Source organism: Raphanus sativus, chromosome 8 (genome assembly GCF_000801105.2).
Source record: "Raphanus sativus cultivar WK10039 chromosome 8, ASM80110v3, whole genome shotgun sequence".
NCBI classification, from domain to species: Eukaryota; Viridiplantae; Streptophyta; class Magnoliopsida; order Brassicales; family Brassicaceae; genus Raphanus; species Raphanus sativus.
In genome coordinates, this window is record NC_079518.1 from 2,904,778 (window position 1) to 2,930,199 (window position 25,422).

At 39.3% G+C, this 25,422-nt stretch overlaps 7 protein-coding genes across 10 annotated transcripts; 5 read left to right on the forward strand and 2 right to left on the reverse strand.

Annotated features, from left to right (window-relative positions):
• Positions 1 to 175: 175 nt before the first annotated feature.
• On the forward strand, positions 176 to 8,205 carry LOC108822205 (histone acetyltransferase HAC12). Of its 3 annotated transcripts, XM_018595232.2 has the most exons (18): positions 182 to 465; positions 586 to 929; positions 1,204 to 1,318; positions 1,503 to 1,767; positions 1,850 to 2,179; positions 2,330 to 2,472; positions 2,555 to 4,012; positions 4,225 to 4,521; positions 4,617 to 4,895; positions 5,058 to 5,186; positions 5,295 to 5,495; positions 5,580 to 5,722; positions 5,815 to 6,127; positions 6,209 to 6,348; positions 6,531 to 6,609; positions 6,740 to 7,132; positions 7,218 to 7,438; positions 7,591 to 8,205. In XM_018595232.2, the coding sequence occupies exons 2-18, from the start codon at positions 727 to 729 to the stop codon at positions 7,706 to 7,708; spliced, it is 4,827 nt and encodes a 1,608-aa protein (XP_018450734.1). In that variant the 5' UTR covers positions 182 to 465; positions 586 to 726; the 3' UTR covers positions 7,709 to 8,205. The 3 variants fall into 3 exon arrangements, with proteins under 3 accessions (XP_018450732.1, XP_018450734.1, XP_018450733.1); XM_018595230.2 differs by having other exon boundaries at positions 176 to 465; positions 1,850 to 2,472; XM_018595231.2 differs by having other exon boundaries at positions 207 to 305; positions 1,850 to 2,472.
• LOC108822208 (uncharacterized) lies at positions 8,162 to 9,035 on the reverse strand. The gene is made up of 2 exons (XM_018595237.2): positions 8,518 to 9,035; positions 8,162 to 8,428 (listed from the first exon to the last, which is right to left on the reverse strand). Exons 1-2 carry the CDS (start codon positions 8,962 to 8,964, stop codon positions 8,315 to 8,317), a joined length of 561 nt encoding a protein of 186 aa, XP_018450739.1. The 5' UTR covers positions 8,965 to 9,035; the 3' UTR covers positions 8,162 to 8,314.
• A 227-nt stretch (positions 9,036 to 9,262) lies between these two features.
• On the forward strand, positions 9,263 to 10,218 carry LOC108822209 (uncharacterized). The gene is made up of 2 exons (XM_018595238.2): positions 9,263 to 9,551; positions 9,881 to 10,218. Exons 1-2 carry the CDS (start codon positions 9,366 to 9,368, stop codon positions 10,073 to 10,075), a joined length of 381 nt encoding a protein of 126 aa, XP_018450740.1. The 5' UTR covers positions 9,263 to 9,365; the 3' UTR covers positions 10,076 to 10,218.
• On the reverse strand, positions 10,217 to 13,060 carry LOC108822207 (uncharacterized). Of its 2 annotated transcripts, XM_018595235.2 has the most exons (11): positions 12,745 to 13,060; positions 12,605 to 12,656; positions 12,416 to 12,478; positions 12,218 to 12,334; positions 11,983 to 12,132; positions 11,432 to 11,910; positions 11,251 to 11,350; positions 11,117 to 11,176; positions 10,945 to 11,037; positions 10,739 to 10,858; positions 10,217 to 10,666 (listed from the first exon to the last, which is right to left on the reverse strand). In XM_018595235.2, exons 1-11 carry the CDS (start codon positions 12,774 to 12,776, stop codon positions 10,355 to 10,357), a joined length of 1,578 nt encoding a protein of 525 aa, XP_018450737.1. In that variant the 5' UTR covers positions 12,777 to 13,060; the 3' UTR covers positions 10,217 to 10,354. The 2 variants fall into 2 exon arrangements, with proteins under 2 accessions (XP_018450737.1, XP_018450738.1); XM_018595236.2 differs by lacking the exons at positions 12,416 to 12,478; positions 12,605 to 12,656; positions 12,745 to 13,060 and having other exon boundaries at positions 12,223 to 12,340.
• Positions 13,061 to 15,615: 2,555 nt separating this feature from the next.
• On the forward strand, positions 15,616 to 19,238 carry LOC108822206 (U-box domain-containing protein 35). The gene is made up of 10 exons (XM_056993119.1): positions 15,616 to 15,793; positions 15,916 to 16,007; positions 16,180 to 16,301; positions 16,399 to 16,586; positions 16,671 to 16,725; positions 16,821 to 17,148; positions 17,225 to 17,326; positions 17,559 to 17,969; positions 18,296 to 19,048; positions 19,136 to 19,238. The coding sequence occupies exons 1-10, from the start codon at positions 15,616 to 15,618 to the stop codon at positions 19,217 to 19,219; spliced, it is 2,313 nt and encodes a 770-aa protein (XP_056849099.1). The 3' UTR covers positions 19,220 to 19,238.
• A 294-nt stretch (positions 19,239 to 19,532) lies between these two features.
• Positions 19,533 to 21,275, forward strand: LOC108821669 (uncharacterized). Its single transcript, XM_018594661.2, has 3 exons — positions 19,533 to 20,176; positions 20,264 to 20,414; positions 20,486 to 21,275. Exons 1-3 carry the CDS (start codon positions 19,880 to 19,882, stop codon positions 21,010 to 21,012), a joined length of 975 nt encoding a protein of 324 aa, XP_018450163.2. The 5' UTR covers positions 19,533 to 19,879; the 3' UTR covers positions 21,013 to 21,275.
• Positions 21,276 to 23,866: 2,591 nt separating this feature from the next.
• Positions 23,867 to 25,156, forward strand: LOC108821340 (uncharacterized). The gene has a single exon (XM_018594383.2). It carries the CDS (start codon positions 24,152 to 24,154, stop codon positions 24,602 to 24,604), a length of 453 nt encoding a protein of 150 aa, XP_018449885.2. The 5' UTR covers positions 23,867 to 24,151; the 3' UTR covers positions 24,605 to 25,156.
• Positions 25,157 to 25,422: the final 266 nt, after the last annotated feature.

Here is a 25,422-nt window from a genome sequence, read left to right on the forward strand (position 1 = left end):
CAAGGGTAAGTTCGTAAATCACAATACCCAATCGGACGGACAGGAACGTAACAATTCTCCGACACTTGTTTCTTGTCCGTTCGATATTTCGACTTTTGTTCCTTAACGATATGCATGAATTTGGACTTAAAAAGAAACATACGGTAAAGTCTTATTTTATGTGAATTTTGTTTATTTACTGATTGCTAAATCAAAATTGAAATCCCTAGAAAATTTACAAAATCCCCAAAATCGAGCGAGCTCCCGAAAAAATCTCCGATTTCTGGGAAAATTTGTCGATAATTCGTTCTATCTTCGCCCTCTAGGTTTTGCAATCTCTTTCTGGGTTTTCTCTACGTTGCTTATTTGATCTCTAATTTGTGTGAGTTCGCACGTGCGACATCGTCTCTTCACCGATTTATTGCTCTGTTCTAATCACGTTTTGTCTCTTTGACAAGTTTGCTTCTTTGTCCATCAATTTCAAAGGTTGGGTTTTTAAAAAAAATTAATTTATTAGTTTGCTTTGATCATCATAGTCTTTGATTGTAGTTTAACTGTATTGATAATGCCAGTTCCTTTTTATGAGAGAATGAGATTGTTTTGCAGGACGTTTGCACGGTGCTAGGTGTATTGTGTTGTTAAGAGCTGCTTTACTGAGATCATTTGAAGAATAATTAAGAGCTGGAAAATTAGCTTTCAGTCTCCTGAAGAGTTAGGACAAGGCTACGAAGGTTCTTAAGAAATAAGATGAATGTTCAGGCTCACATGTCGGGGAAACTATCTGGGCAGGCTCCAAACCAAGGGACAGTGCCGCAGAATAATGTGAACTCTCAAATGCAGAACTTAGTTGTTGCTTCAGGTGCTGGTGGTGGTGCTAGCGCAGGGCCTTCACGTATTGGTCCCATGGACCATGATGTTTTAAAACTAAGGCAGTACATGCAAATCCTAGTGTAAGCCTTCAACTTCTTATCTTCTACACCGTTTGTGTGTTTCCGGCTATAGTATATCTATGTTTCGTTTATATTGTATTTGCTTATTCTGGAGTTACTTTTATCTTAATGTGCTTGTGCTAGAGCTGATTACTGTCTCGGCTGCATTACTGTATATCTTTTCTTTTTTGTTGTTGCTTAAGACTTGATATTTTAGTTTTTTGTTCCTTGAGTTTTTCTTGATAATTACTTTCCATGCCGGACTGTTTCTAACTGAGCCTCCTTGATCTTCCAGATTTAACGTTTTACAGCAACGGCAACCATCTCCAGCTGATGCTGCATCGAAGGCAAAGTATATGGATGTTGCTAGACGCTTAGAGGAGGGGCTATATAAGATGGCTACCTCAAAGGTATCTCAAAATCTTTCTGTCTGTACAAAGACAACATACTTTATTTGTAGTTAGCATTTGGGGTTTGGTTTACTGGGGAATTCCAACAAGATTGGCTGATGCTTCCGGACATGTTGCATCTGGCTCTAGCTTATTAACTCATGACCTTTTTTAAAATCCTTTTTGTTTGTGATTTATACTACAGGAGGATTACTTGAACCGGTCAACCCTTGAGTCTCGGATTACAAGCCTAATAAAAAACAGACACCTGAATAACTACAATCAGCGACGTGCTAATTCTTCAACGGTTGGAACAACGATGATACCTACTCCAGGATTATCACACGCTGGGGGTAATTCTAGCTCGATAGTTAGACCCTCTGCTAATGCTACAATAGCTGGAAACAACAGCAGCACAAGTACAGCTGTGAATACTGGAAACGTTCTAGCTGCTCGTGGCATGCATGGAGGTTTGTTTTAAGTGATCGTAAATACTTATTCCTGAGATTTCTCATCTGATGTGTTTCTGACCCCTTAGCAATTTGTTTGCAGATAATATGTCTAATGGATACCAACATTCATCGAGAAACATGACATCCATGGGTCCTCAAAGAAGTACTACCCAGATGATTCCTACACCTGGGTTCGTTAACAATGGTACTAATAACAACAGTGGTGGATTTTCTGCTGAGCCCACAGTGGTACCTCAGTCTCAGCAGCAGCAGCAGCAGCAAAGGGAGGAAACTGGTGGTCAGAATAGTCACATACTGTCCAACCAAGTGACTGCTGGCCGTAGACCCGGGATGCAACCAAAGGCAGGTGGTGTGGCCAATAACTCTGTAAATGGTGGTGCTCGAGTGAACGAAAAAAGTGTAGACAAAGGTAATTCTTCAACAAATTTACAGCAGTCCATTGATAACTCTCCCCTGTCAGGAAAGCAGAGTACCATTGGTCCTTCCTTGTGCTCTGGTGATTGTGAATCACTAGTACTTACTAGTCAGAATACTAAAAGCATGTTTCTTCATATTTCAGGAGAAGGTTATAGAAAAACAAATCCTGACACCCTTGGACCTGGAAATTTGCATGGAGGTGTAACATCGGTTGGGATGATGACTAATGCTCAGAATATCAATGCCGCAAGTCTACAGTCTGTGTCCAGAGCTAACTCTTCTCGGGTGAGGAACAATTCACTCCATTTAAACATCTATCACTTTTAGTTTTCGGACTTCCAATCTTCTTTCCATACATTATCTGCAGTCACATCCACAACAACAATTTCCGCAACAGCCTAATCAGATTCAACTGCAGCAGCAGAAATTTCTCCAGCAGGCCGTGCAGCAACATAAATTAATAAGCAATGAGGATTCCGGGAAACCTCAGGTGGCATTTGACATGGTTACGAATGTTAAGTATGAACCTAGAATGGAGAACAATAGTGAAGCTATGCACTCGCAAGCATCTGAACGGCTCCCGCTTTCTCAGTTGCAGAATCAATATCAGAACTCTGGAGAAGGCTGCTATGCAGACGCTCAGCATCTCTCAGTTACAAGTCAGAATGATGTAGGCACGTCACTTCCTCAAAATAGCGGACAGATTCAGCAAATGCTGCACCCGCAGAACATAGGTTCTGATTCTGTCAACAGTTTTAGCAACCCTGCTATTGGAGTTAAACCAGATTCCAATGGTATGTCAAGTCAACAGAACGTTCAGGAGGATTTCCGTCAAAGAACTACCGCGATGAATGAAGCTCAACCTAATAATTTGACCGAAGGGTCTGTTGTTGCTCAGAATCATACTTCTACTGTATCCAGTTCCCATAGTCTGCAGAATCCTATTGGAACGATGCGTAGATATGGGAATCCCGATCCCAAGATCCGAAATCAACAGAGGTGGCTCTTGTTTTTACTTCATGCACGGACCTGTAACCCGCCAGGAGGGAAGTGCACAGACCGAAATTGTGTTACTGTTCGGAAACTATGGAGTCACATGAACAGTTGTGTTGAAACTCAGTGTTTATATCCTCGGTGTCCTCACGCAAAGTTACTGATTAGCCACTATAAAAACTGCAAAGATCTTCGGTGCCCTGTCTGTATGGCAGTGAGAACCTTCCGTCAGCGACAAGTTAATGCGTGTGCCCAGACCCGTTTAGAAAACGAAATCAGCGCAGTGAACGGAGCTGTAGTATCAAATGATTCCCTATGCGCTACTGATGGAGCGGTTTCTGGTACCCTTGGCTGTGCTGATACTTTAGATAATTTGCAACCTCCATCAAAACGGTTGAAGGTGGAACCGTCTAGTCAACCAGCGGTTCCTGAGACTGAAAGTTGTAAAAGCTCCGTTGTTTCCAAAACAGAGACAGAATTATCTCAGGATGCTGACAGAAAGGATCATAGGCACAGCGATGCACATGTGGCATTGAAGTCAGGGAAGTTGGAAGTGAAAGAAGAAGTTTCTGATAATTCTGTTCAAGCAGGAGAGATTAAACATGACGCTTGTGAAAATGTTCCCAAGCCTAGTCATGATTTATCTGGTGTCTCGACAAAGCAAGATAACATAAGAATGAAGCAAGAGCTGAATAAAGAAGATTTGGTGAAGTCTCTTGAGGATGCATCAAAATATGGAAAACCAAAGATAACGGGTGTTGCTTTAACTGAATTGTTCACTCCCGAACAAGTGAGAGAACATATTCGTGGTCTTCGTCAGTGGGTTGGCCAGGTGTGTATTGACTTAAAAAAGTTAGAGAAAATAAGTTTTTTTTTTTTCAGATTTATCTTTTTATTTACTCTTCGTTGCATTGGATTTATTGTTGTTATTCGTTCAAGATGAATTTCTTGCTATTATAGAGGCGCAACCAGTTCTCTGCACATTATCTCAAAGTATGTGATCGCTGATGCATAACTTTCCATTTAATTTATATTTGTCTGCAGAGCAAAGCCAAAGCAGAAAAGAATCAGGCCATGGAAAATTCAATGAGTGCAAATTCATGCCAGTTATGTGCGGTGGAGAGGCTTACATTCGAGCCAGCACCTATTTATTGTACTCCGTGTGGTGCACGTATCAAAAGAAACGCAATGTACTATACTGTTGGAGGTGGTGAAACTCGTCACTACTTTTGTATTCCCTGTTATAATGAAGCCCGAGGAGACACTATACTCGCCGAAGGGACTTCAGTACCAAAGGCAAGACTCGAGAAAAAGAGAAACGATGAAGAGACTGAAGAAGCGGTAAGACAATCCACTCCATAGAGTTTTATAGTCATGTGCATCCCGCTTTGTTGGTTTTTCTGAGCTTGTCTATTTCATTCCATGTGTTTTTGCAGTGGGTCCAGTGTGATAAATGTGAGGCTTGGCAGCATCAAATATGTGCTCTATTTAATGGGCGGAGGGATGATGGGGGGCAAGCTGAGTACACCTGCCCATATTGCTATATAATCGAGGTTGAGCAAAATGAGAGGAAGCCTTTACTTCAAAATGCTGTTCTTGGAGCGAAAGACCTGCCGAAAACGATTCTCAGCGACCATATAGAGCAGCGTTTGTTTAAAAGACTGGAACAGGAAAGGACCGAGAGAGCCAGGGCTCAAGGGATAAATTATGATGAGGTAATCTGGCAGTTAACTTGTACAATGTTTAAGGTTTCATGTGGTTTGCATTTTTGAGTCCTATCTTCTGTTAGATGACTGTAGTGCTTCTTCACTGGAAACAATAGATTGAAGTTACTGGTTGGTCACTCATTGTTTTGCTTCTTTAACTGGCACTGACAGGTTCCAACTGCTGAATCCCTTGTGGTTAGAGTTGTTTTGTCTGTTGACAAGAAGCTGGAAGTCAAATCTCGATTTCTTGAAATTTTTAGGAATGATAATTTCCCCACAGAATTTCCATACAAGTCTAAGGTAAAGAATGATCCACGGATACCCCTATTTTATTTGTTTCACGTCTCACATTTTCAAGATTTCATCCTTCAAATACTACATTTCACTCTCCACATTTTATTTTGCCAGGTGGTTCTATTGTTCCAGAAGATCGAAGGCGTAGAAGTATGCTTGTTTGGGATGTATGTCCAAGAATTTGGATCCGAATGTTCGTCTCCTAATGAACGCCGTGTTTATCTCTCGTATCTGGATTCTGTGAAGTACTTTAGACCTGAGATTAAATCTGCTTATGGAGAGGCTCTGCGCACTTTTGTATACCAAGAAATTCTTGTAAGTCCTGGTTTTAACCAAGATTGGTGTGGTCTTTACATTGACTGGAGGATTCAAGGGTATATACGTTGATGTTTTTTTCAGATTGGTTACCTGGAATACTGCAAACTGCGTGGTTTCACGAGCTGCTATATATGGGCTTGTCCACCACTGAAGGGTGAGGACTACATCTTATACTGCCATCCAGAAATTCAGAAAACGCCAAAATCTGATAAACTACGGGAGTGGTCAGTTCAAATGCCTTTTTTTTTGTTTTTCTTCATAAGTTTTTTCCGTTTTTTCCTAAATAATTTACATCCTCCATGTGCTCCTGGTGCAGGTACTTGGCAATGTTGAGAAAAGCTGCAAAGGAAGGGATTGTAGCGGAAACTACAAATCTATATGACCATTTTTTCCTGCAAACCGGTGAATGTAGAGCTAAGGTTACGGCAGCTAGGCTCCCGTATTTCGATGGTGACTACTGGCCAGGTGCAGCAGAGGATATCATACACCAAATGGGTCAAGAAGATGATGGTAGAAAAGGAAATAAGAAAGGAATACTCAAGAAACCTATTACAAAAAGGGCTCTAAAAGCATGTGGACAGTCTGATCTGTCTGGGAATATGTCCAAAGATCTGCTGCTAATGCAAAAAGTAATCATATCAGCTTCAGTAATTCGTTTTTTTTTGGTATAGTTTCGTGTTTTACTTAACATTATTTATGTATGTTTTTAGCTTGGTGAGACCATTCACCCCATGAAGGAGGACTTTATCATGGTTCACTTGCAGCATTGTTGCAATCATTGCTGTACACTGATGGTTACTGGAAATCGTTGGGTCTGCAACCAATGCAAAGATTTCCAGTTATGTGATGGGTAAGAATTGTCCTTTCTCTTTTTCTCTAATTATTTTTGTTTTCTTTCCGTCGTGTTTGTTATTGGGACTTGGTTTGTGTAACTTGTGGTTTTTTATCTTGTTGGAAGAGACTTATTGGTAAACACGTGTGATTTTACCTGTGTGAGTGCTGCAATCTCTGATACGTTCTTCTTCCTTTTAGGTGCTATGAGGCTGAACAGAAACGAGATGACAGAGAAAGGCATCCTGTAAATCAAAAGGATAAACATACACTGTATCCTGTAAGTTACATTTTCTTGTGAGACAAGTTGCGGTTTGAGATACAACCAACGAGAGAATTGAGATATGTCTCTTCTCCTTTCTTTACTAGTATGTATTGAGGTTTTGGTGTTTTTTTAATTTGTTTTGTAGGTTGAGATCACCGGTATTCCTGAAGACACCAAGGATAGAGATGAGATACTAGAAAGTGAGTTTTTCGATACGAGGCAAGCGTTCCTGAGTCTTTGTCAAGGGAACCATTATCAGTATGATACACTGAGGCGGGCAAAACATTCTTCCATGATGGTGCTTTATCATCTTCACAATCCAACTGCTCCTGCCTTCGTCTCGACGTGTAACGTGTGTCACCTCGATATTGAAACTGGTCAAGGCTGGCGCTGTGAAGTTTGCCCTGACTACGATGTATGCAATACTTGTTACCGTAAAGAGGGATGTATTAATCATCCTCACAAGTTGACAAATCATCCATCACTAGCTGACCAAAATGCTCAGAATAAAGAAGCTAGGCAGTTGCGAGTCTTGCAGGTCTGCACCTTCTTCTCTTGCTTTAGGCTTCTTCTGGTTGCTCTGAAATTTGAACTAACGTTTTTCAATTGTTTAAAATTTGCAGCTGAGGAAAATGCTCGATCTTCTGGTGCATGCGACGCTATGCCGTCGTGCGACGAATTGTCAGTATCCTAATTGCCGCAAAGTGAAGAGTCTTTTCCGACATGGTCTAGGTTGCCAGAGACGTGCTTCGGGAGGGTGTGTTCTATGCAGGAAAATGTGGTATCTCTTACAAATCCACGCCCGGGCCTGCAAGGAATCAAACTGTGCTGTACCTCGATGCGGGTAATCTCTCTTTTCTTAAACGGAGGCGACGGTTTTTTCTTTCATGCGTCATCTGTGTCTCTTGGACATTTAGAACTTTGGCAAAGCTTTTTTTTTTTTTAAATGAATTGTCATTGTGGCTTGTGTTGATCATTGTGAATCTGTCTATGCAGAGACCTAAAGGAGCATCTGAGGAGGTTACAGCAGCAAGCGGATTCACGCCGCAGAGCAGCTGTCATGGAGATGATGAGGCAGAGAACTGCAGAAGTCGCGGGGACTTCTGCTGATTAATTTTGTATATACTTAATCGCATTTAGGAACAGAAGTGGAAATCTGAATCTTCTTTAAAAGGCTAAGAAGATAGAAGAAGCTGATATCTCTGAGCTCCAAATGAAGAAGTGAACAACACAACCTAGTGAGACACGTAAGAAGCAGGAAACAATGAGGTTTAACTTGGATAGATTCGTATTTAGCCTTCACAAGTCATGATGATGATGATAACTTGGAGAGCAAGGTGGTGATTTGATGAGTTTCTCAGCTGAAGTGCCACTGGAGTAAGTAGAAGAATTTTCATAGATGCTAACTTATACCCTGGTCGCGTCACAAACAAAGGAAGAAGTCAGATTCCAGGCTCTTTAACTTAGTTCAGTAGCTTGATCTGATTGGTGATTCATTGATTGTATATATACACACACACACACTCTGTTTCTGCTTTACCATAACTTTCCTCTCTTTCTTCTGGTGTTCTTTTTGATCGCTTTGTGTATTTAAAAAACGTCTTATTTCTACAGATACGTCTTGACATTTTTGATTCATAATATAAATAACATTCCAGATAAGCCTTCACTCACTGTAACCAAACATGACACTTCAGATTCTCTGCGTCGTATCCATCCGTCAAAGCTTTGAGAAAGTTAACTTTCCGGCGGATGCATCTTGCGAGCTCTCTTTTGACTTTCTCTCATCTTCTTCCTCTCCGTTAATGGCTTCCTTCTCCGCATCGTCCACGATCTACTCACAGAAGAAGAAGAAGCACGACATGGTTTCCGACAGATAAAAACAAACAAAAGTTTTTAAAAAAAAGTTATAAAGACCTAAACCTTTCCGGTGACTGCAGGAGAGAGAGAGGGAAGAATAACAGCGAGATGGGTTTTAATCCGGTGCAACGCGTCTTTAGTCATCCCCTGCGCCGCTCCAGCCAAGTCCTTAATCACACCTTCCAGAAACTGTTTAGCGTTTTCCAGCGACTCCGACGGAACCGCAGCGGCCGCTAGCTTCTCCAACACTTTATCCTTAACCGCCGCGAGACTCTTCAGCCCCAACATCCTCTCCTCTTCCTCCTCAGAGTTAGTAAGCTTAGGCTTCTCGGAGGAGATTTTGATTGCGTGGTCAGGAGAATAGAGTTCCCCCTGTCCCACGTTCTCGTCGACTTCCGCGGCGACTTTGATCGCGTGGTCAGGAGAGTAGAGCTTCCCCTGTCCCACACCTTCGGGTTTCGTGGCGGAGATTCGTTGTTGGTGATGATCCATCGGTTCTCCTCCTCCCATTTGTGTACTTTACACTTCAAAAAGTCTCTCTCTTTGGAGGTTTTTTTCTGTGTGATGATGTCGACACGAACAGAGCAACGCCACTTAATAGTTCTGTTCTTTCTGTTTTGTCTGTTTCCCGGGGAAAATAAAGCGGATGTGAAAGCTTGTGGCACGTGTAAAGTCTCTTCATGACGTGGCAACACGTGTTTTTTAGTTTGGTGATAATGGAGCGAAGCCCATTGGATATTTATGGGCTGTTGACAAAAAAATGAAGATAGGTATTGGGCTTTATTTAATTGTGATCGGATTTGACTTGGATCGGATCCGATCGACCCGGAATCGGAACACAAGGTAAACACAGAGGCGGCGTTTCAGGGGAAGGAGGAAGGAGAACAGGAAGAAGAGGAGTAGAGAGAAAGATGAACAAGAAGGAGATCTTCAAGCTAGCCAAAGGATTCAGGGGAAGAGCGAAGAACTGCATAAGAATCGCGAGGGAGAGAGTGGAGAAAGCTCTTCAGTACTCTTACAGAGACAGGCGCAACAAAAAACGTGAGATGAGAGGTCTCTGGATCGAGCGTATCAACGCCGGCTCTCGTCAGCACGGAGTAAGTGTTCCTCCTGATTGCTTCCATTGACTGCTAGATAGATTCCTTTGATTCGATTTCGTTCTAGCTACAGGATGATTATGGTTAGTAATGTGAAACCTAGTTCAGCTTCTTTAGTGTTTTGTTTTGTTAAAATTGAGTGCTTTATTTCTCAGGAGCTCGTTGTTTAGGGTTTAAGGTTTAACGATTTAGGGGTTTAGAGGTTTAGTGGTTTAAATTTTTCATTTTTATGACTTCTGTTAGCTTCTAGCCTTGGTTCCATTGATTAATTCTATTTTGAAATGACATGTTTGGTTGGAATGCTAACGGTTTAAAGCTTGGAAAAACAGGTGAACTACGGTAACTTTATCCACGGACTGATGAAGGAGAACATCCAGCTTAACCGTAAAGTCCTCTCTGAGCTCTCTATGCATGAGCCTTACAGCTTCAAAGCACTCGTGGACGTCTCCCGCAAGTCCTTCCCTGGAAACAAGAACGTGGTCCAAGCGCCTCGGAAAGTGGACATTTCATCTATCAATGCCTAGTTTATTAGGACACCAAGTTAGTTTCATCTCTACCTTCTTTATTCTCTTTCAAACAGAACACAATAATACCATTTTGTTATTTGTCTGAATACAATGTATGCCGGCCGCCCCGGTGATTACTATTAAATTTTTTTTTTGCAATCTTGAAAACATTTCGTCTTTCTTATTTCTTTTTTAGCAATTCTTAATTCATTGATTAGTTTATTAGAATCACCTAAATAGCCATAGGCCCTAAACCCCGAGCAACGGAACACAATGTGTGTGTGTGTGCTTCCATCATTAGGGAAGAAACAGATACCGGAACCGTGAATCAAAAGGAATCACACCGCATTTGCTACTAGATGAATCCAGAAACCCCCAACGTTGTCTCCGGTGAATACACTGCTCAACAAATGCGGCCTGGCGAGGTGGCAAGTGCCGTGAGATCCACAGAGCAACCTTGCTGTCGTCGACAAAGTTCTTGCCGAAACAGTGAAGCATCTTGGGTACAATCAACTTCCCCCTGGGGCTCACTCCTACTGACGCCTGGATATAATCTTTCTGAGCGTCTTCAAGTTCCTCTCCTACGTTCTCCGCTGAGTATATCCTCACCTGCAGGTACTACTCTCTATGAGAGACTTGAAGAAATCTGATCCAGAATCCAGATAGATATGGAAGGATTACCGCTGGCGATGAGTGCATTCCGCAGCTGAGAGCGAAAGACACTAGAGGTTCATGTTTACTTATCCCTGCCTGTTCCTGCTCTTCTGATACTTTCAGCTTGAGAATGGAGAGAAGCAGAGCCTGAAACTCCCAGTTTAAGGTATGATGTTTAAGATTAGTTAGTGAAAGATTGCAGAAACTATAGAAGATTAAGCATAGTATAGTACTATCTGAGGTCGATGCAGAGGAGGGTTCATCTGTAGAGTCATGTATTCAATAGTAGCTGCATTGTATGAATGCCCACCAACTGTATAAGCAGCCTGATAGAACAGAGACTTACATTAACCTCTAACCGAACCAAACCGAGTAGTGTTTTTGTGTGTGGACTGGGGACCAAACCTTTTGCATCAGTGAGAAGAACTTTAAGTCGGTTTTCGGTACGCCATAAGCCAAGTATGCCTGAGTCAGACAATCGACTGTAAATATGTATATGGAAATCAAAACCTCAGTGAGATTTGGAAGACATTATTTACATGCATGATCAAGGCATTGTATATGTTGATCCAGAAGGCGAGCTTCTCGTTGTGGCTTAGCTCTGTCGGATTGACTCTGGCAAGTCTTTCTACAAGGTGTCTGTCATGAAAACACCAGATAAGAGTCTTGTCAAGATTCTCAGAAGCTGCTTAAAAAACCCTGTGTTAATAGTAGTAGTACCTGAATCTCCATAACTCATCTGAAGCATATCCGAGCCGTTTCTCCTCAACAGACATGGAAGCCACTTCAGTTGCGGATCTGTAGCTTCCTATATCAGCCCAGCTCAGCTTTCCTTGGACTCTATACGGATCAAACACGCTGCTCTCTGTTGCTAACACATCTGAGTTCTTCTTGATATCGACTCGTGGACTCTGCACCCACTTGGAGATCCGCGAGTGTTCTGAAGGCGACCACCATGTTGATGATGATGATGCATTCTTGCGAGTAGGTGAGAAAGCAACAATCTGTTGAGAGGATTTGGAACCTGCAGATGTCTCTCCGAGTGATACAAATATGTTTCTCATGCATCTTATCATCTCCTTGGATAGCTCATTAGCGTTCTCACAACTTTGCAAAGACCTAGGCACTTTGCTTCTGTGAAGATCTTTGCGGCGTAATGTTTCTTTCTTTTTGGTAAACTTAACCAAATCTGTAACATTCTGGGAAACAATCTTATAGTCAGAGCCAATCGCAGCACACAAAGATTAGACAACACCATTTAATTAACATACAGGTGGAGAGAGAGAATGTGTGAGGTTGTACTCAGCAAGTTTTCTCTCGTTCCGTTCTTGAATCAGCAAGAAGTGTAGAGACATGATCTCTTCTTCGAGCATAGAGACTGTAGCTTCCATAGTTACTATACTGGAGAGAAGTTCTTGAACCTGGTGGAAACGAGGAAACATTCACAAATCACAAGGTTCATTTGCTTAAGCTTTAGAACGTAAGAGAAGCTGTAGGAAACATTACGCTACGTGGAAGGGAAGAAGTGTGAGACAGCTCAATCTTGTGGCTTTGATCAGAAGCTTTCAGCAATAGAGCGCGCAGTGCAGTCTCTTTTTGCAGTTGATCTTTTAATCGCTTCACCTGTTTCATACCAGACTTAGACTGAATCATTCTTACAGGTTTCTTCTCTATAGGGTTACAAGAGAGGTGACTGAAACTCACATCATGCTCGAGTTCGAACTTGTAGAGGTGGTGAAACTTGGTGTTCTTGGGAGAATCAAGACCCTTAAAACAGAGTCATAAGAAAGTGAGTTTCAAGCAATGAATGGGATATAAAGGTTTATTGAGTTGGCAGCTTGAGGAGCAAGTTAATGGAAACTATTTCATCTTAGTTATATAAGGAAACTGAACCTGAGAGTGATTAACTGCTTTGGTCTGAAAGAATCTGGACAAAGAACTTCCTCTGCAAAACATATCAGTGAGAACAAAATTAGGAAGAACCAGAGAGAGTAGGAAGAGAAGAAACTGAAACAAAAGGAATGAAATTTTACTGTTTAGAAGCGAGCAGAGAGTCTCTAGACATTGTTATGATAAAAAAACCTATTCAACGTTGTGTCGGTGCAATAAACTTAGTCTCAATCTCCTCTCCAGAGGGGTTAATGAATGACTCAACAAAATGAGGTTGAGACAAAGAACCTTGTGATCAAGGAAGAGGAGAGAGAGAGAGAGAAGAGTGGACAGAGAGGAGAAAGAGGTTGAGACATCTGTGAAGATGAGTTGAATGGGATCGGGTCCAAAAGAGACTCAATAAATGCAAAGAGAAAAGTTTTAGCTATTTGTCACTTTCATCACAGCCCTCCATTGCACGAGTTGTTGTTCTACTCGAAAAAAACAGAGTAAATATTAAAGGTTGAACCTTTATCTTCCCAAACCGTTGAAGTAATTTTAATAGATTGGTTAGGCTCTTTTTGAAAAAAAAATGATAATGATGTGTGTGTTGATTGTGTTTGTTTTGTCACTTTCATCACAGCCCTCCATTGCACGAGTTGTTGTTCTACTCGAAAAAAACAGAGTAAATATTAAAGGTTGAACCTTTATCTTCCCAAACCGTTGAAGTAATTTTAATAGATTGGTTAGGCTCTTTTTGAAAAAAAAATGATAATGATGTGTGTGTTGATTGTGTTTGTTTTCATGTAATGGAAGTTGGAATATAAAAGGAGATGATAGCTTTTTTGCAAAAAGAGGATTCAAGAAGATATGATTGATCTTCATGGCTTTAAAGCCAAATAACATAAATGAGCAAATACAATAAATGTTGTTGCTAGTTTTTTTTTTTTTTTTTTGTCATCAAACATACAGACTCATATTGAATCTGTACACCAAACTGGTAGCTCGGCATCCATGTGAATGACAAAAGACGATTGTTGTCTGGCACTGCGTGCTAAACGATCCGCCCTTGAATTTGCCGTCCTTGGTACATAGATGAGCTGTGAGTTATGGAAACTACTTTGTAAGCTTCTGATATCCTCCAGATAACTTGCGAACGCCGGCCACTCTTCTGGTTCCGAAACCATCTTCACCAACTGAGAACAATCCGTTGCAAATGTAACCTGAAACTGACGTAAATTCCTCATACATTCCATTGCCCAAATCAATGCTTCCACCTCCGAGTGAAGGGGAGATATACTTGCCCGAACATTTCGTGCTCCCATTAATCCCTCATATCTTTCCAGAGTACTGTACCATCCTTGTCCCGAGAAAGAGTTTTTATCCTTCCACGAACCATCTGTGAAGCACCATCTCCCTGAAATTGAAGGAGGTTGATATGCTTACGGTGGTATAGTTAAAGTAAAAATATTCAAATAAATATAAAAAGATAAAAATGGTAGGAAAGCTGAGGAATCTTGCATTAAAGCACCTCTTCCCACTACATGTACGATACAGTCCATAAGACAAATAAAGCTTTACATTTTTATAGTAATACTCATCACCTCCAATCGATATTGCTATGATTGAGAAGTTGATAAAAGTCGAGCAAACAAAAAACAATTCGGCATCCGGGGATAATCCTCTTACTCTCTCGTAATTGAAGTTTGCATGAGCCTCTTACTCTCTCGTCATTAAAGTTTGCATGAGACTCGTAGAAAAAGTCGAAACAGAAAGTTTTAAAGGCTTTGCCTAAAAGTTACTTGGAGATAATCTGGAGCTACTAGCTTTACCAATAAAAACATGTTACCATAAGTGCCAGGTTCAAAGCCTATTAGCGACGGGAAAAAAATTAAATCGTTTTTATTCTCTGTGGATTATAGACTTCAGCCCAAAATTTTTAGAAACAAAAGAGTTTCTTTTTCTTTATCTTGGAAATATATCAAAAGAAACATTTAGAACAAAATGTAATTTATTATGTCAGGAAGAAATTAGCATTTTATTATGTCAGGAAATTAGCTGTTGAAAATAAGATTGAGACTTATTATTCGGGATCTGGATTCGATCCGAATTCGATTCGAAAATATGATATTCGGAGTCTCATTTCAAGACTGAGACTGTTCCTGAAATGAGATATCATTAGAAATAGTTTTAGTTTATAAGTGTGTGCTCTGAAATGGATATATATTAACATCTTAAATTTTAATTGCCGATGGAAAAAGTTGATCGAAAAGGGAAACTAATATCAACTTCAGCAGCAACAGATAAAAAGAAAGCACTAAACAGTCTAAAAGATTGAATGATTGATCTCAGTGGTCCTTGGGTTCTTTTCAGTATTTTCTAAAATATTGTCCACAAAAATCATATAAAACATAAGAACTAATTATTGGAGTAGTACATTTAAACGATGTTTTAAATTTTTAAAAATGGCCTTATGATGTAATAACTTCTTCTTCACAACAAAATAGGTGGCTTGCCACAACTATGTAAACTCAGAAAATTGGTATTAATCTTAACATTATTTACCAAAAAAAAAACTTCTTCTTCACAAATTAAAAAAAAGTACTACATTCAAAAAAAAAAGTACGTAGTTCTCTTCAAAAATCTAGAAAAACTGAGACCACAGTGTAGATGTTTATTATGAAGCAAAAGAGAGGTACTATGTAATTTGTGATATGTACATGTTATTTTATACCATAAGCTTTATAGTTTCCACACATCTAAATTAAACAAATTAAATTAAAAAAAAATTGAAAAATTTCTGTGGTTTGTGTTTAACTCTGAAATTAGATGTTCATCCAAAAACTAAACCCTTCCTAAATATTATCCATCAAATTAGAAACAATGAAAATAGAAAACTTTCTCAACCCATTGCATTATCTATTTTTTAGATTTTCCAAATATAACATTTACTAAACAAAAGTAGGAAAATAAATCCATTTGTGTTATTTTTCCTTGTACGAAAAGAAAAAGAAAGAACAAGGAGAAAGACAACAATGTGGCTACCGAAAACAGATGCGACAACCAAAGGAACAAGAAGTGGTTCAGTTGCTATTGCAATAGACAACGACAAAACTAGCCAAAATGCTCTCAAATGGACAATGGAGAATCTTACTTCTCGTGGTCAAACTCTTGCTCTTATTCATGTCGTTCCCAAATCTCAATCTTCTTCAGGTTAGTTTATCAACATTCTCATACACTTCCATTATGGAAATGATTTCAAGCCTTCATGTTTGGTCAATGATTCTTGTGAAAAGTTCTAGTGATTGTTTTTTTTTGCTTTGTGGAAATTGCAGATATTGAAGAAGGAATAACGCATAAGCAGCAGCTGGAGAAGCAAACAAAACATCTCTTTGTATCTTTCCACTGTTTTTGCAGCCGTAAAGAGGTAATCAATAACGAGTTAACCTAATGGTTAAAATTATATTAGTCTACAGAGTACAGACCTAGAACCTCCTAATTATTCAAAACAATAATATTTTATAGTAATAGTTGAAATCAAGATCTTATTATTACACAGATCAACTAATGTTGGAAGCTCTTTTTTTGTACTTGCGCAGATTAATTGTCTGGACGTTGTGCTTGAAGATGTAGACAAAGTCAAAGCAATAGTCGAATACGTTACAGTTTCTGCTATTGAGAATTTAGTACTTGGTGCTCCATCAAGAAACAGCTTTATGAGGTAAATAAATTGATTAGGGTTTAGATTTATTTGTTGCGTGCAGCAGAAGAATAACCAAAACTAGGGTTTTATTTTTCAAAATTTTGATCACCAACAGAAGATTCAAAACGGATTTACCAACGAGTGTATCAAAAGCAGCTCCAGATTTCTGCAATGTCTACGTCATTGCCAAAAGCAAAATCTCTTCCTTACGAAGCTCCTCACGTCCTGCTCCTTACCATCCTTCAGTTCTCAGCGAATTTGACAATCACGAAACCTCTGAGAACAGACACAAAACACGTGAGAGTTTTAATCTTGAGAATAAATTTTGCTTGCTTGCGTTTCAAGTAACATACTTTTTAACTTGTTCATTTATCTTGTTTTCAACAGCTACCACGCCAGCATATTCTAAGGCACGAAGATCAGTCGATTCAGATGTTCCAAGGTATTGATTGTCATGTTAGATTACTGTAAAAGTTTCTCTATGTGTGATTACTTAACAATTTTTCCAAATCTTGGTTTCTATTTTTGGATGTGTAGATCAGTGTTTGCGAAACCACCACAAGGACATATGAAAGTAATGGGGGACTTCTCAGATTCAGAGTCCGAGTTCTCATTCATAAGTGCTTCACAACAAGGATCTGACATTTCCTATATCAGCTCAGGGAGGCCGAGTGTAGATCGGTCCTCATTTACCTACGACTTACCAGACTCAGCAAGAACCTCAAGAATGTCAACAAGCTCAGAGCAGAGCATGGGTTCAAATAGATTAGGAATCAAGTTTACGGATTTGGGTTTTCTCAATAACGCTTCTTCGGCTTCTGAAGAGAGTGGCAGAACTTCTTGCTCCTACTCATCTCAAAGCTTGGTATATAAGTTACAATCATATTCACATTTGTTAGATCTTATTTAGTATTTATATGTGACATTTGTTTTGTTTGCAGGGTGATGTTGAAGCTCAAATGAGGAGACTGCGTTTAGAGCTAAAACAAACCATGGATATGTATAGCTCGGCTTGCAGAGAAGCTTTAACCGCAAGGAACGAGGTATTATACATTACATCTGTTGTGAAGAAATGCGAAATAAACATTTAGAAAGAAAAGACAAATATCTGTATTAGGGTTTATATATTTGATTATGTGAATAAACAATTTATAATTCTTTAGATTCTTATTTGAATCCCTCCTATTATCAACAACATTTTTGTTGCTTTCTCAAGTGGTTGATTCATTAAAACCTAATTGAAATCTAAGTTGTTTAAAATCATGTTTTAATTAGGCAACAGAGCTGCAGAGGCTAAGGTCAGAAGAGGAGAGAAGAATGGAAGAACTAAAGATGACAGAGGAGACAGCAATGTCAATGGTGGAGAAGGAGAGAGCAAAGGCCAGAACAGCCACGGAAGCTGCTGAAGCTGCACGCAGGCTTGCGGAAGCAGAAGCAAAGAGAAGACTAAACGCAGAGATGAAGGTATTGCAAGAAAACGACTCTTTCCCACGACATAGCATCGTCCGATACAGAAAATACTCTGTTAAAGAAATCGAAGAAGGAACTGCAAACTTTGCAGAGTCAAGGAAAGTGGGAGAAGGTGGATATGGACCTGTGTTTAGAGGTCATCTTGATCACACAAGTGTTGCTGTTAAGGTCTTGCGTCCTGATGCTGCTCAGGGAAGATCACAGTTTCACAAAGAGGTAAAATGAAATGATTTTTAGATGCATTTTATAGCTAACTTCATTGGCAATCTCTCCATCAATTTTTTTTTAAACAAAACAAATTTACTTGTGTGGCAAGAAATAATATCGTAAACAAGGGTTTTCTTTTATAGCTAACTTCTTTGGCAACCAATCCACCTAAATTTAAAATAAATTGAGTTTACTTGTATTACAAGAAAGAAGTTCCTAAATAAGGGTTTTTGTTTTATTATTTTGGGTTCTTTGTATCTAACTTGAATGACAAGAAACAGGTCTTTGAATGACAAATTTTGAAACCTAATGTGTGTGTTTTGATCACTACATAGGTTGAAGTACTAAGTTGCATAAGGCATCCAAACATGGTCCTTCTCTTAGGAGCTTGTCCAGAATACGGCATCCTCGTATACGAATACATGGCCAAAGGAAGCTTAGACGACCGCCTCTTCAGACGCGGAAACACTCCCGCCATATCATGGCAACTGCGTTTCAGAATCGCAGCCGAGATCGCTACGGGTCTCCTCTTCCTACACCAGACCAAACCAGAACCGATCGTCCACAGAGACTTGAAACCAGGAAACGTCCTCCTCGACCACAACTACGTCAGCAAGATCAGCGACGTGGGGCTCGCGAGACTCGTCCCGGCCGTAGCAGAGAACGTGACACAGTACAGAGCCACATCAGCTGCAGGAACGTTCTGTTACATCGACCCTGAGTATCAGCAAACAGGGATGCTGGGTGTGAAGTCGGATGTTTATTCGCTAGGGATCATGCTTTTGCAGCTTTTGACAGCGAAACAGCCAATGGGTTTGGCTTATTATGTGGAGCAAGCGATCGAAGAAGGGAAGCTTAAAGAAATGCTTGATCCTGCGGTACCGGATTGGCCACTAGAGGAGGCTATGGATCTTGCTAAGTTATCGTTACAATGTGCTGAGCTGAGAAGAAGAGATAGGCCTGATCTTGGTAAAGAAGTGATGCCTGTGCTTAATAGACTAAGAGAGATGGGTGAAGAGAGCCTTGAGAGTGTGTATTATGCTGGACATGGACCGATGTCACATTCTAGCCAAGTCTCTTATATATCGGTAAGATTTTGTATTAAACATCGTATTAGATTAGATAATATATATATCTCTATGATGTTTGATCTTCTTCTGTGTGGGGAATTGCAGGAAGGTAGGAGTGCTCCTTATATATCGAATGCAGGATCCTCTATATCTAATGGAGGGTCTTCTATGTCAAACCCATCGGTTTGAGCACAGACAAGGAATCTGGTAAAGATATGACTCTCTTGTTTCAAAGACTGTTAAACAAATCTTATTTTACCATCAAAACCGCAAAAACAAGTTTTTTTTAGCAAAATCGTATAATCATGTGATCGCTGGTATGATATATTCATGAATGAGATTGTGATTTGCAGGAGAAAAGTATCAGTAGAAGAAAAGCAAGAGCAATGTATATATATATATATATATATATATTCAGGAAGAGAGTTGTTTGTTTGAGCTTGAAGAAGAGAGGTGTCTAGGGGCCAACAAAAAGTTGTGTTTTCAATTAAGAAACAATGTATGTATTGATAATAAACAAAAGACAATATGTATATATACTGTGAGTATGAATTTCAGCGCACGTTTAATGTTGGAGAATATATATAATATTTAAGATTAATCTTTTGACAAAGTGACATGTTCGTTCTGTCAAAGGACATGTGGGATCATATAACGTCGTCAAGTGTTATGCTCAAGACGACCCACATGTGGATCACATGTTCGTCCGACACAGTAACGAGGACGTGGGATTTAGTGACGTTGTCAAGTGTCATGACTTGGAGACAAAACTGTGTTGTTTTGGTGTTTAAAAACAGAGTTTTTTCTATTCTATTAAGGTAGAGTGAATCTGTGTTGAGAAGTACAACGATGGGACAAGGTAAAGAAGTAAAGACGAGACCAGATCCTCAAGTGGAGATTCAAGAAAGAGGAGAAATATTCTTCTTTTATAGGCCAAAGGTGAACAAAGAAGAAGCTCACAGCGTGGACGATGTTCAAAGGTTATACATAGTGATGCGTCCAGAGTCGGGCGAGAATCCCGTTGAGGAGAAACAAGACCCTCTCTCTGGTAAAGAAGGTTCCGAGAAAGAAGATTCTGAAGAAGACGATAATAAAAGCTCCTCCTCTGGTTCCAAAAAAGGAGGTGAAGGAGGCCACGGCGTTGAGGTAAAAGACGAAAGAACACTACACTACACGAGATCATAAAGATCAGTCTCTTACTAATTATGTTTTATTTTTTCTTTTCTTGTGTAGAAAGTTAACATCGAGAAACAGATTCTGTTACGATTCATAGTGATGGGTAAGAAAAGCCTTCCCGATCCGAGCAAGAAGTCGCAACCTTTCTGGGGTTTCGTGGAGTTGGTGACTACGAACGTTGAAGATGTAAAAGAAGCTCTTAAAGGAGGTGACAACACTTCATGATCTATTCCTTTTTTTGTGTGGATAATGTTAAAAAAACTTTTATTTGTTCTGCAGAGGAATATCAGACGAAGACTCAAGGTCATAGACACAAGCCTCCGGCAAGAGCTGTGGGAGAAGGAATCTACAGAATTCTCCGACATAAACCGACTCCGACAAGAAAACACCACACACATCTCGTCTACAAACTCGAGTTTCCATCGAGGACGGGAGAACACGAGCCGCAAGAGTCGATGAACATTGAACCGGAAGGCTCGTTCTTGATCCAAGTACGAAACCCGGAGCAAGGAAAAGGAGGGAGAGGGTCGGGGTTCAGAGGGTTGAAGAGGAAAAGAAAGGCCCAGTTTCCAGCCCATCTACAGGCCCATTTAGGTCACACCCGGTTCGGAGCAGCCGACCCGCCTGATTTCTTGAATTATGAAGGGTGTGAGTTTTTACTGATCTCGGCGTCTGATGATATAGAGGCAGAGTTGGGGATGGAGTTGGAGCCTGACGGTGAAGGCGATGAGTCCTCGTGCGATCTTGTGAAGACTTTTGGGGATGATGTTGATGCTACTCCTCTACTTCGCGGTACATGGGACTGACGGTGGTGGAAGCTCACTAATAGCTTAAAGTTAGATCATGGATGATAGTTAGTAAATGGTAGCTAAATGGGTCAGTGTGTACGAGTAGGACTCTAGGTGGTTTAACTTTTTGGTTGTAAAATGGTCCCCTTGTGTGAAGTTATGTAAATAGCTAATGCTTGTAGACGACTTTACGTTGTTAACTTTTGTGTTGTTTTTTCTTTTGTAAACAAGTGGTGTGTTTTCTTAGTGGTCTAATAGCAAGCTAGTATGCAAGTGTTTTTCTTAGATGAACAAAAAAAAATGAAGATAGGCTCTGTTCATTTACCTATCGCGCGACATGTGATCAGTCGCATGCTGTTGTTCATTTTGTTACGCGTGTTCATTTTGTTATCGTGTAACATGCGATCTGGACCAATCGTAGGTTCTAGTCCAAGTCGTCCGAAGAAAACATCGTAGGTTCCAGTCCAAGTCGTCCGAAGAAAACAGCGTGAAATTAAGAAAATTTTTGGTCATGCGACACGTAAATGAACACATAATTTTAGTCGCAAATCGCAGGTTTAGTCGCAAGTCGCAGGTCGTACGACATATAAACGAACATGATCACATATAAACAAACCGAAACGAACAGAAACGAACATGATCACATATAAACGAACCGAAACGAACAGAGCCATAGTATTAGATAAATAACTGTCAAGATACTCATTTGCCGCTGTCAAGATACTCATTTGCCATGACAGCTGCTTGCGTTTTGGTATGATAAAACTAATAGAAACATGGTGAGAACCTTCTATAAGATACTTTGACCTTGGCGTTAAGGTTGCTCTAAAGCAAGTCGTGAAATTTTTATAGCTTGTTTATTGCAAAAGAAGAGTAACTTCCTTTTTTTTTGGGTAATTGTGGCTTGAAAGATGTTGTCTAACGTGTCCTTATGGCTGTAGTCAAGTGGTAGGCCTTACGAATGTGTTGAAACATTTCTAGCCTTTCTTGAAACAAGATCACATGTCTTGGAATTCGAATTAGTTTGGTAAGTAACAGACGATAAGGCATATAAAAAGCGTGCGTCTAAAGTTATGGTTTTGAATGTAAATGTCAGTTAAAAGTGCATGGTATCAAAATTTCAGACACCACTCTCACAGTTCTTTTCAGAAAAGGCAAGGAAACAAAACTATTAAGCATTAGGAAAGCTTTTATTAGTTTCTTCCTTAACCTTCGTTTTTAGGCGAAAACCATACAGCATTAGGCAAAATCATTACTGTTTTTCATGAGGTGATACTTTTTCTATGTAAAAAATGAATATCCCTAATATATAGATATATGATTTGAAAACCAAAATCAGATAAAAACATGATTAATTATATTATTTTGGTGTATATTCTAACACCAAAGAAAAATAGAAACATAGCTTATTTTTTTATTCATAAGATGAAATAAGAACTTATAGCATAGCCAAAATTATTCTATAATCCAATTGTACATGAATTTTTCAGGCTTACGATTTTTTGATAAGTAGATAGCATCTTCTCGTGCGTTCCATGCGTAAAGTGCACCACATCTGAAAAAGACAGGACCTATATACGCTACAAACTTTTGATGATATACCTTATTTGCTCTCATCCACGACAAGTAACAGTAGAATTCTGTAGTGAAAAGGACATTATCATGAAAACTAAAATTATATGGAGGATCCTTAAATTTCACAAAGTGATCGTCTAAATCATCGTCTTTGGATTTGCAATGGACTTTGAGAGTACTTTGAGTGAGAGTTAGGCTATTTTGGAAAACCAAAGTGTTTTTGTGGCACTTAGTAATTTCATTAGACCCAAAACATAAAGCAAATATAAGAAATGAAATACTAAACAGGAGATTCATTACTTTGAATAAATCAATGATTCTTAAACCTGTTTATACTTGCGATTTTATACTGTAATATATATATATATACACACACATATATGTAATTCATTGGTTTCTTGGCTCCTATATATATATATATAATTCATCGGTTTCTGGGTTCCATAGAAACAAATTTTGAACAAGGTAATGAATGGCAACAGCGTTTTTATCACTGCGTTACATTTTTAGTGGGACCTACTCATTTGTTACCAATCAACAAAACTTTGTACAACTGCGGGACGTTTTAAAAACCGCACATAAAATCAAATGTGGCAGTGGGGTCCAACTTTCGTGAAGAAAAACTGTATTTTTTTGCTAAAGTAATAACCAAGGTTGCATGGAATCAAAAAACGTATACGCAGAAACGAAATATTTCGAAACATGGAAATGTGATTTTTGATTATTTTTGCCTAGGAAACGTTTTAGAAACGTCTATAATATAAACATATATATATATATATATAAGTTATTAATATGTGAATTCAATTTTATTATGTTTAGTATATCTACAAATAAATAAATAGATGTTTTATATAATCATACAAAAAATAAAAATAGTCATTATTAAATATCAAATTCATATAAAAATTCAAAATAACAAAAATTCAATACTTAAATATTAAATAAGTTGACGAAAGATAAAAATCGTAACTGCAAGTTAAAGATGAATAACTTCATCTTTAACTTTGTTGTACCGCTTCCAACTCAGGTTCATCACCAAAAAAATTCTCAAACTCAAGTCTCTATTAATCTCAACTAGTGAAATAAATTTATCACCTCCAACATTTCACATATAGACCATATTTGTATGCAAAATTTTGACTATAGGTAGAAGACGAAGATTATAAATACCAAATCTTCTGCTTATACTCTTCCAATTAATTTATTTTTTAACTTACTAAAACAATAAATTAATCTTTATATTTATTAATTATTTATAAAAAGTCTAAAATAAAAAATAGTTTTTACGTGTTTCCAAAACATAATTGTGAGTTTCCAAAATAGAAACACATAGTTTCCATTTAGTTTTCAAATTGATTTTTTCTAAAAAACGAGTTTCAATGAATTTTTGCGAGTTTTCTGAGAGATTCCGATTCCAAAACGTTTCCGAAACGTAAAACGGACCTTCAACCAGGTTTCCATTTTTACTTTTGATCAAGAAAACTTATTATCTAACGATTATTATTTGAGCCCAAGCCCAACAAAAGGTCCACGAAAGAAAATATAACCCAAAGTTGATGGCTGAGCTGCAGAGAAGAAGATGAAGCAACCGGCGACACCGAACGCGGCGGAGGAAACCAGAGCAGAACAAAACCAGGCCGGAGCAAAGCATAAACCCAAGAAACTCCCAACAGCAGCGGAGCTAATCTCTCACTACCAGAAACGGGGGCTCGAGCCAGCCGAAGCCTCGGTCGAGGTCATCGAAGACTTACAAAACGCGCTCGTCCGAGTCGTTTCGTCCTCCAAGAGCAACGCCCCCAGTAAGGACAATCTTTTAACCGACGCGAGGAAAATCGACGCCATCAACGGAAGGCTCGCCGTCGTCGACGCCAAGCTGGAGACGAAGCCTGGATACGTTGAGACTTTCGTGTTGGGTTTAGCTTCTGGTGCAGCACTTAACGGGATTAACGCCGTCTTGCCTCACGTTACCAGAGGCATCGGTCAGGTTTGGTCCGCCGTTAAAAGTGGGACAGATCCGTCATCGGCTTCTTGAATTGGTTAGAGAGGAATATCGGCGACTTCAGTTTTTTTTTTCTACTGTTTTTTTTTGAGTTTGTAGTTAATAGTTAGTTGAAAGGTTTCCCAGCTTTCAGACATAGGAGCATTTGAGACAGAACATCAGCTATGAAGAGATGTATGTAATGAAATTTGTATGCATTTGTTCGCTTTTGGCGGGTTTATCTGGGTGTGACTGCTTCTAATTGAACTTGGGGACTATGGTCTCTTTTTGGAGGTTTGGGCTTACGCTGCTGTTTCTCAGGCTCAGTAACATTGTTGGGATGGTTCCTTCTTTTTTCTCGCCGAACATGACGTTGTATGTTCCATCAGGAGCAGAGTGAGTGTAACTCTTACAGTGGATAACACCAAAATGCGAAACCGCTGCTACTTTGAGACCCAAGTGCTCTTGAGAAAGCAAAACCGCAAGCTCACGTTTGCGGTTACTAGGAGTAACGATGCCATGCCAATCCTTGCAGCCACAAATTCAAAGAGGGAACTGTCGGCATAGAACATTTTCATTTGATTAGTACAGACTACATTCTACACAGCATCAAGACTAGTAACCACGTATTTTGTGGTCATTCATTCCTATCGATATATATATATTTTTATATTAACAGCCGGACTCAGAACTTCACTTTATATTTCCTAAGTTATTTCGTAATTTAAATTATCAATATCTCTATGTATATGCTTTTTCGGCTTGACTCAATCATTATAAACGAGTTGCATTATTAGCTATTACGTGTTGTCTTTAGCTTGTCAAAGTTTTCGCATAATGCATAGTACTAACGAATGTTCTGAAAAAAATGC